General features: G+C 44.6%; 1 protein-coding gene across 5 annotated transcripts; it reads left to right on the top strand.

The window, feature by feature from the left end:
- Positions 1-309: 309 nt before the first annotated feature.
- PUS1 (pseudouridine synthase 1) lies at positions 310-14,689 on the top strand. 5 transcript variants are annotated; one of them, XM_065568573.1, is made up of 6 exons: positions 310-569; positions 4,176-4,394; positions 5,877-6,014; positions 7,177-7,279; positions 7,532-8,229; positions 12,160-14,689. In XM_065568573.1, exons 1-6 carry the CDS (start codon positions 468-470, stop codon positions 12,205-12,207), a joined length of 1,308 nt encoding a protein of 435 aa, XP_065424645.1. In that variant the 5' UTR covers positions 310-467; the 3' UTR covers positions 12,208-14,689. The 5 variants fall into 5 exon arrangements, with proteins under 5 accessions (XP_065424645.1, XP_065424647.1, XP_065424646.1 ...); XM_065568575.1 differs by lacking the exon at positions 310-569 and adding an exon at positions 655-790; XM_065568574.1 differs by lacking the exon at positions 310-569 and adding an exon at positions 708-843 and having other exon boundaries at positions 4,031-4,394.
- The last annotated feature ends 975 nt before the right edge of the window (positions 14,690-15,664 follow it).

Below are 15,664 nucleotides of genomic sequence, written 5' to 3'. Positions count from 1 at the left end.
CTTAAATGCTTTGCTGAATCATGTTCTTAATTAATGGTGAAAGGATGATTTGAACAAAAATCCACTTTAAATAAAAACAAATATAATCAGCAAAGAAAAAAGCTTAGTAAATGGAGCTGACCGCTCTGGCTCTCATTAACAACTAGGCATTAACAACTATTTAAAACTATGCCTGAGAAGATCACATCATAGATCACAACAAGATAAGAGCCTGAGAAGGGTAGCACAAGTGGGGTGGGGTGAAGATCTGGATGTGGGGCAGGAGGGAAGGCCAGGGCCAGACTTGGAGTGAAAGTCACACACAGGTCAGGGGGTGGAGGGGGGGCCTAGATGCCTGGGGCCAGGAGTGGCTGAACCCAGCCTCGTTGCTTACATTGACAGAGCTCAGCTCCGCCCCGCAGCGCTGGAGAAGCCGGAATCCAGGCCCCCCGCAGCTGGCTCCTGCCTGCACGGGACTGGCCCGGCCTATGGGATCCCCGCAGTGCGCAGCGCCCGGGGAGTGCGGATCCCGGCGGGACCCCGCGCTGCGCTCACTTCTGCAGGCGGCCCGGTCCCCGGCGGGGGCTGAGGTAGGGAGCAGGGCGCGGGCAGCCCCCCAGCGGCGGGAGGGCAGCGAGCTGGGCCGCGGAGCTTAGCTCACCTCACGGTCCCCCGCCCCCGCTCACTGCCCTCGCTCGGTCCCGCCCCTCGCTCCGCCTCCTGCTCCGCCCAGCACCAGGGCAGCCCGGCCGCCGCCGTGTGTTAGGAAGAGTGTCCTCGCCCGGCGCCCGTAGGGGATCCCGGCCCGGGGGTAGGTTCTGTGCCCACGTGGTGCCGGTGGAGCCCCAGCCTGGCAAGAGCCGCGTAAGTGGCCGCGGCTGCAGCAGCTCGTGCAGCCCTTGCTGTGGGTGGGGGCGGGGCTGTCCCCCGACTCTCCCGGTGCGGGCGGACCTGGCGGGGGCCATGCCTGGGCGGTGGTTACTTCTCAGGGCGATGGCCCGGGGCCTCTCGGCGAGAGCGACCTGCGGCGGCGGGCGGCTGAAGAGAGCGCCCGGCGTATGTACCCGTGTCTGGCGGGCGGGCGGGCTCGCGTGGCCCCCGGGCTCCTCCGGGCGCGGCTGGGCTCGCAGGCTGGAAGATGGGCGCGGGAAGGAGACCAGGGAGGGGGAAAGTGCCTGATCATGCAGCTTCCTTCCTTTTACAGTGCTAGATCCTCAGGGTGTCTGGGTGCGTACACAGCCTCGGCTGGGGTGGGGTGCCCGGTCCTGGGCGGCAGGGTGCAGGAAAGGGGGGAGAAATGGGAGAGCAACACAAAGGATTAAAGGTCTAGAATACATGGCCTGTGAGAAAGGCAGGTTTGTTTAGTTTGGAGAGAAGACGGTAAGCGCTAGAACAGAGAGGGTGAAAAATTGTTCTTGTTAGTCTCTGAGGGTACATAGAATCATAGATTATAGGACTGGAAGGGACCTCGAGAGGTCATCGAGTCCAGTCCCCTGCCCGCATGGCAGGACCAAATACTGTCTAGACCATCCCTGATAGACATTTATCTAACCTACTCTTAAATATCTCCAGAGACGGAGATTCCACAACCTCCCTAGGCAATTTGTTCCAGTGTTTAACCACCCTGACAGTTAGGAACTTTTTCCTAATGTCCAACCTAGACCTCCCTTGCTGCAGTTTAAACCCATTGTTTCTGGTTCTATCCTTAGAGGCTAAGGTGAACAAGTTCTCTCCCTCCTCCTCATGACACCCTTTTAGATACCTGAAAACTGCTATCATGTCCCCTCTCAGTCTTCTCTTCTCCAAACTAAACAAACCCAGTTCTTTCAGCCTTCTTTCATAGGTCATGTTCTCAAGACCTTTAATCATTCTTGTTGCTCTTCTTTGGACCCTTCCAATTTCTCCACATCTTTTTTAAAATGCGGCGCCCAGAACTGGACACAATACTCCAGCTGAGGCCTAACCAGAGCAGAGTAGAGCGGAAGAATGACTTCTCGTGTCTTGCTCACAACACACCTGTTAATGCATCCCAGAATCATGTTTGCTTTTTTGGCAACAGTATCACACTGTTGACTCATATTTAGCTTGTGGTCCACTATAACCCCTAGATCCCTTTCTGCCGTACTCCTTCCTAGACAGTCTTTTCCCATTCTGTATGTGTGAAATTGATTTTTCCTTCCTAAGTGGAGCACTTTGCATTTGTCTTTGTTAAACTTCATCCTGTTTAACTCAGACCATTTCTCCAATTTGTCCAGATCATTTTGAATTATGACCCTGTCCTCCAAAGTAGTTGCAATCCCTCCCAGTTTGGTATCATCCGCAAACTTAATAAGCGTACTTTCTATGCCAATATCTAAGTCATTGATGAAGATATTGAACAGAGCCGGTCCCAAAACAGACCCCTGCGGAACCCCACTCGTTACGCCTACATCTACACTACAGCGGGGAGTCGATTTAAGATACGCAAATTCAGCTACGTGAATAGCGTAGCTGAATTCGACGTATTGCAGCCGACTTACCCCGTTGTGAGGACGGCGGCAAAATCGACTTCTGCCGCTTTTTGTCGGCGGCGCTTACTCCCACCTCCGCTGGTGGAGTTAGAGCGCCGATTTGGGGATCGATTGTCGCGTCCCAACGGGACGCGATAAATCGATCCCCGAGAGGTCGATTTCTACCCGCCGATTCAGGTGGGTAGTATAGACCAGACCTCAGGATAGGACAAGAAGCAATGGGCTTAAATTGCAGCAAGGCTGGTTTAGGTTGGACATTAGGAAAACTTCCTGTCAGGGTGGTTAAGCACCTGCACAAATTGCCTAGGGAGTTTGCAGAGTCTCCATCAGTGGAGGTTTTTAAGAACAGGTTAGACAAACAGCTGTCAGGAATGGTCAGGTTGTTAGGGATTCCTGCCTTGAGTGCAGGGGACTGGATTAGGTGACTTCTTGAGGTCCCTTCTAGTCCTACACTTCTATGATTCTGTGTCTCTTATGCACTTCCCAGCCTCACTTGCTCAAGGTTGCTGTTCTCAAGCATTCTGTATTAGATAATGTATGCTGTGGCATATGCCATCACTAAGGCTATGTTTTAGTCACAGGTACTTTTAGTAAAAGTCATGGGCAGTAAACAAAAATTCATGGCCCGTGACCTGTCTATGGCTTCTCCTATATGCCCCAGACTAAATCTTGGGAAGGGGCGGCCTGGGGGTGCAACGGGTGCTGGGGAGGGGTGGCTGCGGCGGTGCCAGGGGTGCTGGAGAGGGGTGCAGGTGGCGGCCTGCGGCCCGGGACCCCCACTGGTGCTGGGCAGATATGTGTGTAGTGGGGCCGGCAGGCTCCTTACCTGGCTCCGTGCCTCCCCAGAAGTGGGGACATCCCCCTCACTGAGCTCCTAGGTGGAGACGTGGCCAAGCAGCTCTGTGTGCAGAGCGCCGGGTTCGTAGCTCCCATTGGCTGCCCGGCTGACTGAAACTTTGTACAAGAGTGTGGTCTAGTGGAGAAAGACAATAGAGGGGGGATGCAGGAGAAAGCTGAGATCCTTCCTGGCCCTGTCAGTGGCTTGTTGGGTGACCTTGGGCAAGTCCCTTCCCATACTCCTTAGTTTCCTGATATGTAAAATGGGGCTAAAGATGCTTGTAAAGTGATTTCTGTTTGGATGAAAAGCACTTTTAAAGAGGTAGGAATTATTGTTAGTTCATTTATAAACGGGGGAGCCCATTGGGCACCTTGCTCAAGGAACAGCTGTGTACCAACAGCTGTGCAACCCTGTTTGGACTAATGTTGGACAAGAAAGAGTGAGAACATGACCAAATTGTAAAATGCTGGCACAGGCTTGGTCTACGCTTAAAAGTTAGGTCGACATAACTACATTGATCCGGGGTGAGAAAAAAACTAGCTACTAGCTCGGGGGATGGGGGCGTGGGTGTTCCTACACTGACGGGAAAAATCCCTTCCATGGGACTTTGCTACGGGGTTATACCGAGGTAGCTATCCCAGTGTAATCTCCATAGTGTAGACCTAGCCTAAGTGGAAATGTTCTTAAATTACTTTCCCCACAGTTTCTCCAACTCGCAACCAAAAAGATTAAACTGCAGCCCAAGTGCTGGGTGTGATACATTCGCTGTTTGTTTTTTCCACTGATGGAGATGCCATTTTGTTGTTCCACTCCTTGCTGAAGCCTGCTTCCTGCTCTGTCCTTTTCAGTGGTTTGCAATGGCTGGGGAGATGAGAGCAATGGCTGTCAGTCAGGCAAAAAGACTTAAGAGCAGCAATGAGGAGACAGAAAACCAAGAGGAAAATGGACACCAAGACAAAAGATTCAAGAGAAGCCAAGAGGATGCGGAGGATCAGAATAAAAAATTTCCCAAAAGGAAGATTGTGCTGTTGATGGCATATTCTGGGAAAGGCTACCATGGGATGCAAGTATGTGGTTAGGCAATAAATGCTGTTCAGCCTCTTGCGTTTGGGGTGCATGTCTGTCTGCATCAATATGCCCAAATTGGTGCAGTATCTGAAATGAGGGGAGGGAGGTGGTAGCCAAGGACGAGCAGCTATAAGCTCCAAAAATCCAGGAGGCTGGGGCATGCATTGCTCAACCTCCGGTTCAGATGTGTTAGTGCCATTCAGAGAACATGATTTATGTTATGCTAGCAGCCGGTCCACACCAGCTTTCCCACCAGTGCAGATCCTGGTAGAACTGTACTGGGCTTGTAGCAATGATGGGAGATTTTTCAGAAAAACCTTGTTGCAGATAAGTCTCCTGTGTGGACTGAAAGCACCATGCTGCAGCTCCGCCAGTTCAGCTAATGATCCTAGTGCTATCTTATGACATCCCTGCTACCTTTCCATTGAGCTCTTTGGTTGAGGCTCTGCAGTTGTGGCTGTTTCTCTGGCTCCTGGATTTTCCCAGCCCTGCTCGTTTCATTTCTAAAATGTTTGGTCACTGTTGGAAGACAGGATACAAGCATCTGTGGGCTAGATGGACCTTTGGTCTGACCCAGTATGGCCATTCTTATGTTCTTATGTTTAGATGTGTACAAGCAAAAATGGGCATAAGCATTACACTCCAGAATGTGTCCTCTAGTGTAGATGCGTATTCAATGTATCATTGAAACACACACAGCACAAGGCCTCAAAACATGCAGATTACATTTCTGCCTCTTCCTGTTGCATTTTTAGAACCTGTCTATACTGGGGATACTTGCCCTAATGCAGCCCCAGGGTTTTGATGTGCTGCACTGGAGTGGCTTACTTCAGTTTGGAAACAGGCTAACCTGCCCTGCTGCAGCTAAATTACACTGTGGGGGTGGGTTTGTGTTGGTGTAGCATCAGTATAACAACACTGCTGCAAAGTGTCTCCAGGATAGACAAGCCCACAGATACATGGCTGCTCTCTTAACCAAGCTGTGCAGAAAGCGACTTTTCCAATGCAATAGTAGCAACAAAGTTGTGAGCCCTTAGATTTATACAATCTAAGAATGTATAAATACAATGTTATGAATAGGGTGACCCAGAATTCCAGTGTGCTGGCTTTGGAGTGACGGTGGCTGTACTGGAATAACATCTCCTTTGGTGCTGTGTTGCAGACCCACAGGTTGGTCACTTGTGGTGATCGCCACACAAATCCAGTTACTCACGGTTAGGGCAGGGGTTGAGGAATCACCTGAAATCACTTCTATCTGTTACCAGCTACAATAGCAAAAGAAATATATCTGTCTCATTCATGACTCCAGGTAAAATATAATTGGTAGGGTTTGCTAGAGAGGGGCAGTGCTGTTTGTTTTGTGAAGAGAGAACTTTGAAAATTAATTCGGACTCCAATGGTTATTGAGTTCTGGGTAACGATGGATCTTCAAAGAAAGTATTAATTATAGTTTTCTTCCTCTATTTTATCTTTCTCTTCAGCGAAACGTGGGGTCCTCGCAGTTCAAGACGATCGAGGATGACTTAGTATCTGCCCTCGTTCGGTCGGGGTGCATCCCAGAAAACCACGGTGAAGATATGAAAAAAATGTCCTTTCAGAGGTGTGCGCGAACAGACAAGGTGTTGAAGCTCTTTCTTTCGTGCTCTAACAGACGCTAGTAGCACTGAGATTGTTGTGATGTCTCTAATCATGTGCATTTTGGATCACAGATGAGAAATAAGATCACTTTTATAACATGGGGTTCTCATTTGATAGTGAATGTATAATTATACTAAAGATAAAATATTTGTAGTGTGTACCCTTCTATTAAATTAAAGTATAAATAAATACTAGTTAGCAAATACCAGGGTAGTGACTAGATATCTGTTAAATTTGTAAAACTGCTACTTTATCCTCTCAGTTGTGACCTCTGCTTTTCCGCTTTAACTGTGTTTGTCTATTTGTTACTTCTTCCTCTCAACCCATTCCTGCCCTGTTTGTGCCATCCTGTTTGATATACACCTCTACCCCGATATAACGCTGTCCTCGGGAGCCAAAAAATCTTACCGCGTTATAGGTGAAACCGCGTTATATCAAACTTGCTTTGATCCACCGGAGTGCGCAGCCCCGCCCGCCCCAGAGCGCTGCTTTACCGCGTTATATCCGAACTCGTGTTATATCGGGTCGCGTTATATCGGGGTAGAGGTACATTAGGAATTTTTGCATTGGGGACTGTTTTTGTTCTTTGACTATGTCTAGCACAACGGGGGCCCTAATTTGTAACTGAGATTCATTGATGCTCCCATGATGTACAAGCTTGCATACAGCACGAGTTTGGTTTTGTATGAGTCAAATACAGTGAAATAGCACAGAGAAGAGTGTCAATTTGCAACCTTATCCCTTCCTTCACACTAACCAAACTACCCTGCTAGCCCATGAGTGTGCAGATGATTTTGTGGCTGAAGCAGAGAGTTGGGAGGTCTGGGATTCATGGCTTTGCTACAGTAGGCTTCTACGTGACTCTTGGAAAATCCTTTAAACTCTTATTCTCTGTCATCTCAGTTTTACAAGTGGGGAAAAATATCATGCATCTTAGATTTGCAGTGGTGCTGAATTTGCTGGTGTGTCTTTCTGTATGGTTCTGACTTTATGGTTCTTCACTTCAGTTTGCAATGACCGATAACAGCAAAGAAATGAACCGAGAATGTGAACAGACTATCCATTTTAATTTTTTGTTCTGATACAGTTCTTTCGCTGTGGCACAACTACCAATGTGTGTTCTCGTTGTTTTTGTTTTCCTAGGGCGTGTCTGCCGCTGGACAGATTGTGTCACTGAAGATCTGGCTGATAGACGACGTTTTAGAAAAGATCAATAACTGTCTTCCTTCTCATATCAGAATTCTGGGTAAGAATAATGGAAAAGTGGGTATCCCAGCAGTGTGCACAAACACAGATTTTAATTTAAACAGGAATACCATGCAACTGTTTGCTGTACCATTCAGATATTTTTTTTCCCAAATATTTCAATGTGAAAAGGTGTGTGCCCCCCACCCGCTTTCTATTTTGTATAGGTTCTTCTTGGTGGGTGGGGATTGTAATGTGGCTGAAATTAGCTGATTCAAAAGTTTTGTTAACAAAATGTCATTTTTAAAATGAGGATTGAAAAGAGTCACCGGGGGATTCAGCTCCAAGAACAAATGTGATGCCAGAACCTACTTCTACATGATACCAACGTTTGCCTTTGCCCGTAAAGACCATGATATCCAAGTTGAAACTTACCGACTGAGCAAAGAGACTCTTGAGAAAGTCAACAAGCTTCTTGCTTGCTACAAAGGGACCCATAACTTCCACAACTTCACCTCTCAGAAGGGACCCAAAGACCCCAGTGCCAAACGGTACATCATGGAGATGTACTGTGAAGAGCCCTTTGTGAGGGAAGGCATGGAATTTGCAGTGATAAAAGTGAAAGGACAGAGTTTTATGATGCACCAAATAAGGAAGATGATCGGTTTGGTGATAGCTGTAGTGAAAGGCTATGCACCGGAGTCCATTATGGAGCGCAGCTGGGGAGAAGAAAAGGTGGATGTCCCCAAAGCTCCAGGGCTTGGGCTGGTCTTGGAAAAGGTGCACTTTGAAAAGTACAATAGACGCTTTGGAAATGACGGTTTACATGAGCCACTGGAATGGACAGAGGAGGAGGAGAAGATCGCGGTTTTCAAAGAGCAACATATCTATCCCACTATTATCAACACGGAAAGGGAGGAGCAATCCATGGTAAACTGGCTGAGCACCCTCTCCATCCATGACTTCAATGCCACTTCTTCAGGGGTACAAGTCAACGACAGAAACTCAAAGGTAATGGTTGAAACTTATCTTTTTAGAGGGATACTGTCAACTTAAAAAATAATTGCTCTTCTTCTTGAACACTTTTACCTGCTGTCACTACACCACCTAACATAACTATCACTTCAAGAGATTAGACTAAAATAATCATATCCAAATATCGAGAAATACATGTGTATATACGACGGCATTTTGTGTATAGTCCCTTTCACTGTTTTTTGTTACTTTTGCACATGGCAAGTGGATAAAGGAAGAAATATTTTAAAGTGCAGGAAGATGTGATTGCTAAGCCACATAAATTTAGGTTGGGAGCCAGGAGCAAATGTTACTATCTGTAACTACCTTGAACTCAAGAGAGACTAGATTTCAATTTGGTAGGTCCCTTTAAATACCAATTTGCATGGAGAACTCTTATCATTTATCTAACTTTTTGTTTTGTTTAATGGTCTGTTCACTTGCAAAGAAGCTTAAACTGAGAGGAAACTAAATTTAGTACTTTGTGCCCAATCCTGCAAAGTAATGCACATTGGAAAGCACAATCCCAACTATTCATATAAAATGATGGGGTCTAAATTAGCTGTTACCACTCAAGAAAGAGATCTTGGAGTCATTGTGGTTAGTTCTCTGAAAACATCTACTCAATGTGCAGCGGCAGTCAAAAAAGTGAACAGAATGCTGGGAATAATTAAGAAAGGAATAGATAATAGGACAGAAATGATCATGTTGCCTCTATATAAATCCAGGGTATGCCCACATCTTGAATACTGTGTGCAGATGGGTTGCCCCATCTGAAAAAAGATACATTGGAAAAGGTTCAGAAAAGGGCAACAAAAATGATTAGGGGTATGGAATGGCTTCCATGTGAGGAGAGATTAATAAGACTGGGACTTTTCAGCTTGGAAAAGAGACGGCTAAGGAGAGAGATGATTGAGGTCTATAAAATCATGACTGGTATAGAGAAAGTAGATCAGGAAGTGTTGTTTACTACTTCTCATAACACAAGAACTAGTGGTCACCAAATGAAATTAATAGGCAGCAGGTTTAAAACAAATAAAAGGAAGTATTTCTTCACACAACGCACAGTCAACCTATGGAATTCCTTGCCAGAAGATGTTGTGAAGGTCAAGACCATAATAGGGTTCAAAAAAGAACTAGATAAATTCATGGAGGATAGATCCGTCAATGGCTATTAGCCAGGATGGGCAGGAATGGTGTCCCTAGCCTCTGTTTGCCAGAAGCTGGGAATGAGCGACAGGGGATGGATCACTTGATGATTACCTGTTCTGTTCATTCTGTCTTGGGCACCTGGCACTGGTCACTGTTGGAAGACAGGATACAATACTGGGCTAGATGGACCTTTGGTCTGACCCAGTAGGGCCATTCTTATGTTCTAACCCACCAGGAGCCAAAACTCCCACTGAGCTTAATAGGAAGTTGTAAGATCAAACTTTTGGTGCATGGAACTGCTATTAATTTGAATAGGTATAACTAGGAGACATGGGATATAGTATTGAGAAAGGGAATTTGTAGACTGAAATTCAGATCTTCCTGACAGATATGTTGGGCTGTGGAATAGTCTCCAAAGGGAGTAGTGGAAACATTGTTTGCTTGGGACCTGTTAAAACTAAGCTGGAGACAGCACTAGAAAAACAACTCAATGGAATCCTAATCTATTTTTTAATGAATGTTTCCCAGCACATCTGAAAACTTGGAGTGGTGATTTGGATAATCTTTAGTTAACAGGAGTTCTTTAAAGAAGAGTCTCAATATGTAGGGAACAATCCTGCACTGACAAGGATCGGACTAGGTCTCTTCCACCTCTTAACATTTTATGATTTGTTTTGGTGTGAGACAAAACTCTAATATTGAAATTAAAATCCACAGCCTGGGTGAATGGCACGTATAAGGACAACTAGAGACTTGTCAGGGTTATTTTTGTACTTCTGGTAATTGTTTTGCTGCGGTGGTGCTCATGTAGATACACTATATGGAAACACTGTTGTAACTGGATGTAAAATGCTTGTAACACATGCCACCTTAATTTTGTTTAATGTGACTCAGAAAGGTACAAAGAATTCTCTCCTGCCTCCATTGCTGTTTGATGATAATAAAGGCTCACTGATGACATGTTAAAGAAGCACTGAGCTACGGGGCTAGCAGAAGCCATGTGTGCTTGTTACCTATAACAACAAATACAACATTAGGTTCACAGTTGTCACGGGCTGGCTGGGAACAGATAAATAAGGAGTTTTGTGATCGATTCCATAATAAAATTTTTTAGCCTATTTACACTTCAGCATGTTGTGCTGGTTGTTTTGCAGTTGGATACATTTACAGCCTTTTATTTTATAATAGAAATGGCCATTTCCTTTTCAAAGCTACATACAGCTGTTTGCATTTGTTTTTAAATCAACAGTTGGAAATCCATCACCCTAAGCCAGGGGTAGGCAACCTATGGCACGTGTGCCGAAGGCGGCACACGAGCTGATTTTCAGCGGCACTCACACTGCCCGGGTCCTGGCAGGGCTGGCTCCAGGCACCAGCTTACCAAGCAAGTGCTTGGGGCGGCCACTTCGGAGAGGGGCGGCACGTCCAGCTGTTTGGCGGCAATTCGGCGGACGGTCCCTCACTCCTGCTCGGAACGAAGGACCTCCCGCCGAATTGCCGCTGCAGATCGCGATTGCAGCTTTTTTTTGTTTTTGTTTTTTGTTTGGCTGCTTGGGGCGGCCAAAACCCTGGAGCCGGCCCTGGGTCCTGGCCACCGATCCGGGGGGCTCTGCATTTTAATTTAATTTTAAATGAAGCTTCTTAAACATTTAAAAAAACATTTATTTACTTTACATACAACAATAGTTTAGTTATATATTATAGACTTATAGAAAGAGACCTTCTAAAAACGTTAAAATGTATTACTGGCACGCAAAACCTTAAATTAGAGTGAATAAATGAAGACTCGGCACACCACTTCTGAAAGGTTGCCGACCCCTGCCCTAAGCCATACCATGATCATCACTGACACTGCTTTTCTTTCTTATAACTGCACTCTGACTTTGTGCTAAGAAAACACTGTAGAAACCCTAACTTTATTCAGTCAGATTGACATTGTCCCTTTAAAGAACAAGCCAGTTTAGAATTCAAACTTTAAACCAGTTTCCTTATATGTGTTACTAATAGCCCCTTAGATTGTTACTGTACAACTGAACACATTTAAAAAAACAAACTTACTTACTTACTTTTCGGCACTTGTGCACAAAGCCCTATTTCTCTCTGACAATTTGGACCTAAATTTTGCAATGAGGTCCCTAGATTCTGGAGCGCTCTGGGGAAATTCTCAGTTTTGTGACTGCTTCAAGAAATATGGAGGTTTTGATTGACTTAAATATGAAAAGGAAGAATACACTTGGTACAGGAGCCCTGTGTCCTTCATTGTGTTTTTAAATGAAGTTTTATATGCTCTCCCTGCATTTTCAGTATGCTGCAGATTGTCGTCATTCAGTTTCACACTTAACTGAACAGAGTTCTTCAGCAATTGCTTAGAACTTAGTAAACAATTCTGTTAATGATGTATGAAAGAATAAAATCCTGCTTGTGTTGGTTCTGCTGTGCTAACAGGAATAACAATTCTGGCATTATTATTTGGCATCTAAATTGACCTGACAGCATGCCTGTAAGTTATCGTTTCCACGGAGCTATATGGAACTGGATTCTTCCATTTAACTATCTGCCATAAGAAGTAAAATACAGTGTTTTCCCTGCCTCCCCACCCCACCCCTCCCTGGCTATAATTTCAAATGTAGTAACTAGAGTTGGGTCCAAGTCATGAAATTTGGATCCAGATTCACATTTCCCTAGACTTTGGAGCAGTTTCGATCCAGTCTTTTGATTTGGGTCTATAATAAGCTGATGACAAAACCATTTTTTTTTTTTCATTCTACTTTGCAGAGCAACGATCTTGAAGGCAGTGATGGTTGTGACGATGACTCTGACTGAGTCAGTAAATAGCAGGAGCTGGGATCTTTGCTGCTTGTGATTCAGTTTGGGTAGAACTAAGTGGCCTTTCTAAATCCAGCAATCCAGTAAAGCAGAGGTTTTCTTGCATGCTGAAAACGAGTAGTCACAGACGACCAAAAGGAACTGGGGGGGGGAATAATGCAGCAGTGACCCTGAAAGTGACTGTGTACACCACTAACTGATGCATTGGAACGTGGAATACTTGAAAACTAAAATAACAAAAAATATACTTTATAAAGGAATCTTGTTGTGCAGGAATTGTTTTCATTATGTAATTTGAATTATGTTTTTATTACAGTAAAAGTGCTTATATGAAACATACAGATATTTAAACGTGTAATCTCCACATAAGGCAAGTGCAAAACATTTTTAAATAGATTTTTTTCTTTTCATTTTATAGATTGAAGACCTCTATGTACTACTTTAAAAACCTCTTTAGTTTACAGAATTTCTTCATCTGTAGCTGCAGTGATTTCCAGAATTTGAGACTTTTTTGCATACTATCCATGACTTTCACATGCAATTTGTTTGGGATCAGAAATCTATTGTTATACTGGTGGCCCTGAATTCTCTGGCTAGAGACTTAACTTTCTTTGCCATCTTTAAGCTTGAGAAACTGTTCCTTTCATGAATGAGATCTAATTTTGGAAAGTGGGCTGGTATGTGTGTATCAGGGGATACGCTGATCTTTTTATTTTAAAGATGTTACTAACAGCAGATGGTTCCAATGTGTTCTTATACTTGGACAATCCCAGAACATAGATTTATAGCTGCCTATGTATGCAGGGTATCTCCAGCCTAGGTAATTGTTTCACAAACCCTTTAATTAAGGTTAAACCACTTTGAACATGTAAAGTACTGTTATCACAAACTGCAAAGTACGAAACCTTAGAGGGGGTTCAGTACTGCCTGTGGTAGACGGCCAATTATATTGCAGTTGGTTTGCCATCCCTTGGACTTGCTAGGTAGCTCTCTGCTGCATTTTGGCCTAAATGTGTAAAATGTAAGGTTCAAATTTTCAGTAGGCTTCAATCTAGCATGCAGAAACTTTGCATATACAAATCCTCATTATTCATCTGCCCATTCCGATGGGGGAGTTGTGTGCAATAATGTGGGATTTGTATGTGCTGTCGAGTAGGTGTGCAAATACACTCACATGGTTTCAGAGGCTGCGGATGAAAATTTGGCCCAAAGCATTTTCCCCTGGATCTATGTGCAGAAGAAGAGGAGACTATGCCCCTAACTTAGAAAGAGTTTAGAGGGGAGAACATGCAACACAGCTTAAGAAACAGCTGCTTTTAACCAAGGCCTGATGGCCTTTGTTCCTCCGTGAGCAACATTTTAGTTTTCTGTGTTTTGGGCACATGAAGCTGCTGAGGATATTTTTGGTCAGACTTTGGGCTTAATTCACCATCTATGGGACCAACTTTCTTAGGGGATGGGAGAGAGAAGTAGCAGTGGTGCAAGCCTCCCACAACCCTCATACTTATGAGGCCAGCTGGTGCCTTAGGAATGGGATGCCTAAAGGCATCTCTAAATTACGGGGACTATAAGGCATAGCTACAGCACCATAGTGTAGATACAGCGACAGAAGGGGTTTTTCTGTCACTGTAGGGATGCTGTAGGTAGGTTGACGGAAGCATGCTTCTGTCAGTCTAGCTGCATCTACACCAGGAGTTAGGTCAACATAGTTACAGCACTCGGGTGTAGATTTTTCACACCCCTGATCATCATCGCTATGTCAACCTGCATTTTAAGCAAAGACCAGGCCTAGGAAACATGCCGATTGAGCCCTTTCCAGCTAAACTTCACCAGGAGGCTCAGAGCTGTGTAAATTAAAGCTCCCTTCCTGGGCAGGACCCTGGGGGAGGGCAGTGGCAGTGGATGTAAATTCCTACTGGTACAGCAGCCCCTGTGGGTTTGACACACAAACTACAGCACCTGTGGATGTGAATACGGTTCTCTCTTTAAAGGACTGTCTCCTCTGTTCAGTTCTGTGAAACTTATTAAATGGTTTTTATCTAAGGCCTCTGGACTTACGATTCTGTCAGTCATTTGTCTTTTTATATTTATTAATAAGTTGCTGCAGATATTATGCTCTTGTGTTTCTTAGTGTTTTAATTAGGGTTTTAATTTTATCCCCAGAAGGTCTTGATCCATATTTTGTCTCGTAGGTAAAAGCAGGATTGTGAGGGGTATGTCTCAGTGTGCCTTTAGGAGATGCTCTCTTCCCCTAGATTTTCTTGTACATCCCTCAATATTTTGTATAACTTACATCATCGTTATTATCTCTTCCCTCTCTCTCTCTCTTTTGTTTTTTTAATCAACCTCAATCTGTGAGCAAAGTCTGGGTCATTCTTAATAAAATAACTATGGGAATATTGTCAACTCAATGGGAATTTCATTTGTAACCTTTAGAGGAAACTGCCCTAGATCATTAAAATTGAACATTTTTACTTTATTTGCTCTGTGTGTGCTGTTTGCTTACTTTTTGCCCTTCACTTACCCTGGAGAGGCTGCTCTCAGGTCCAGTTCTGGGTTCTCATTCACTGGCACAATACTGCTGGGTCTGGGCTGCAGATTCCACACCGGAATGTTTGATTTGAAAGCAAATAAACCTGTTTGTTCATTGGGATACTTCTTTGAATTTAATGTAAAGATTCCTGGAGATAGTTGTAGGTTTTTATAAAATCTGCTTTTAGCATATGTACACTAGAAGGTTTTTTTGTTGCTTTAACTGTGCTAGTACAGTTCAAGTAGCAAGCTTCCCCGAACTGCAGTGTGGATGTAGTTGTTTATGCCAGTATCTTAAGTGATGTCTAAACTAGAGTGTCTGTGCCAGCATACCCCCCTATTTAAGGTGCAGATTTTCCACCAACATACTAAAAACAATGGTAGGTAGCTAAATTGCCAAAGCACTCTCTTGTCAGCATAGTTCCATTGACAATGGAGGTTCTGCAGGCATAGCTATGTTGCCCAGAGCTTTGTGAATTTTTCTCACCTCTAGCAGACATAACTATACTGCCAGGACTTTGCAGTGTAGACCAAGTCATATTGTGGTTTGTGAAGTGAAATAGAATCATAGGACTGGAAGGGACCTTGAGAGGTCATCTAGTTCAGTCCCCTGCACTCATGGCACTGGCATCGAGACCATAAGTGATGTTCCCTTTCATACTGGATAACTGAGACTAAGGCTTGAACTCAAACTATAATGGTTTAAAAAAAAAAAAACACCCCGAACTTACATAGTTATACCGATATAACTCTTCATGGACAGATCAGGCCTTCTACAATTAAAAACTTGGTACACACTTGTCCGGGCAGCTGCCTGTGTCCATGGGTACATTTATACTAGAAAAATAAGCAGCACTGTTACAGCTATGCTGTCCTAGCTGTCCACCTCTCCAAGAGACGGTAGCTAGGTCCATGGAAGAAT

This window comes from Chrysemys picta, chromosome 15 (genome assembly GCF_011386835.1).
Source record: "Chrysemys picta bellii isolate R12L10 chromosome 15, ASM1138683v2, whole genome shotgun sequence".
Taxonomy (NCBI): Eukaryota; Metazoa; Chordata; order Testudines; family Emydidae; genus Chrysemys; species Chrysemys picta.
Note: the sequence above shows the minus strand (reverse complement) of the source record. Positions and strands in the feature narration are given on the sequence as shown.

Excerpts from the sequence above, each read along its gene's own strand:
- PUS1 (XM_065568573.1), top strand. The coding sequence starts at position 468 with ATGGGATCCCCGCAGTGCGCAGCGCCCGGGGAGTGCGGATCCCGGCGG. Across the intron at positions 570-4,175 it reads GGTCCCCGGCGGGGGCTGAG|TGGTTTGCAATGGCTGGGGA; the intron begins GTAGGGAGCAGG and ends TGTCCTTTTCAG. Across the intron at positions 7,280-7,531 it reads TTCTCATATCAGAATTCTGG|GATTGAAAAGAGTCACCGGG; the intron begins GTAAGAATAATG and ends TTTTAAAATGAG.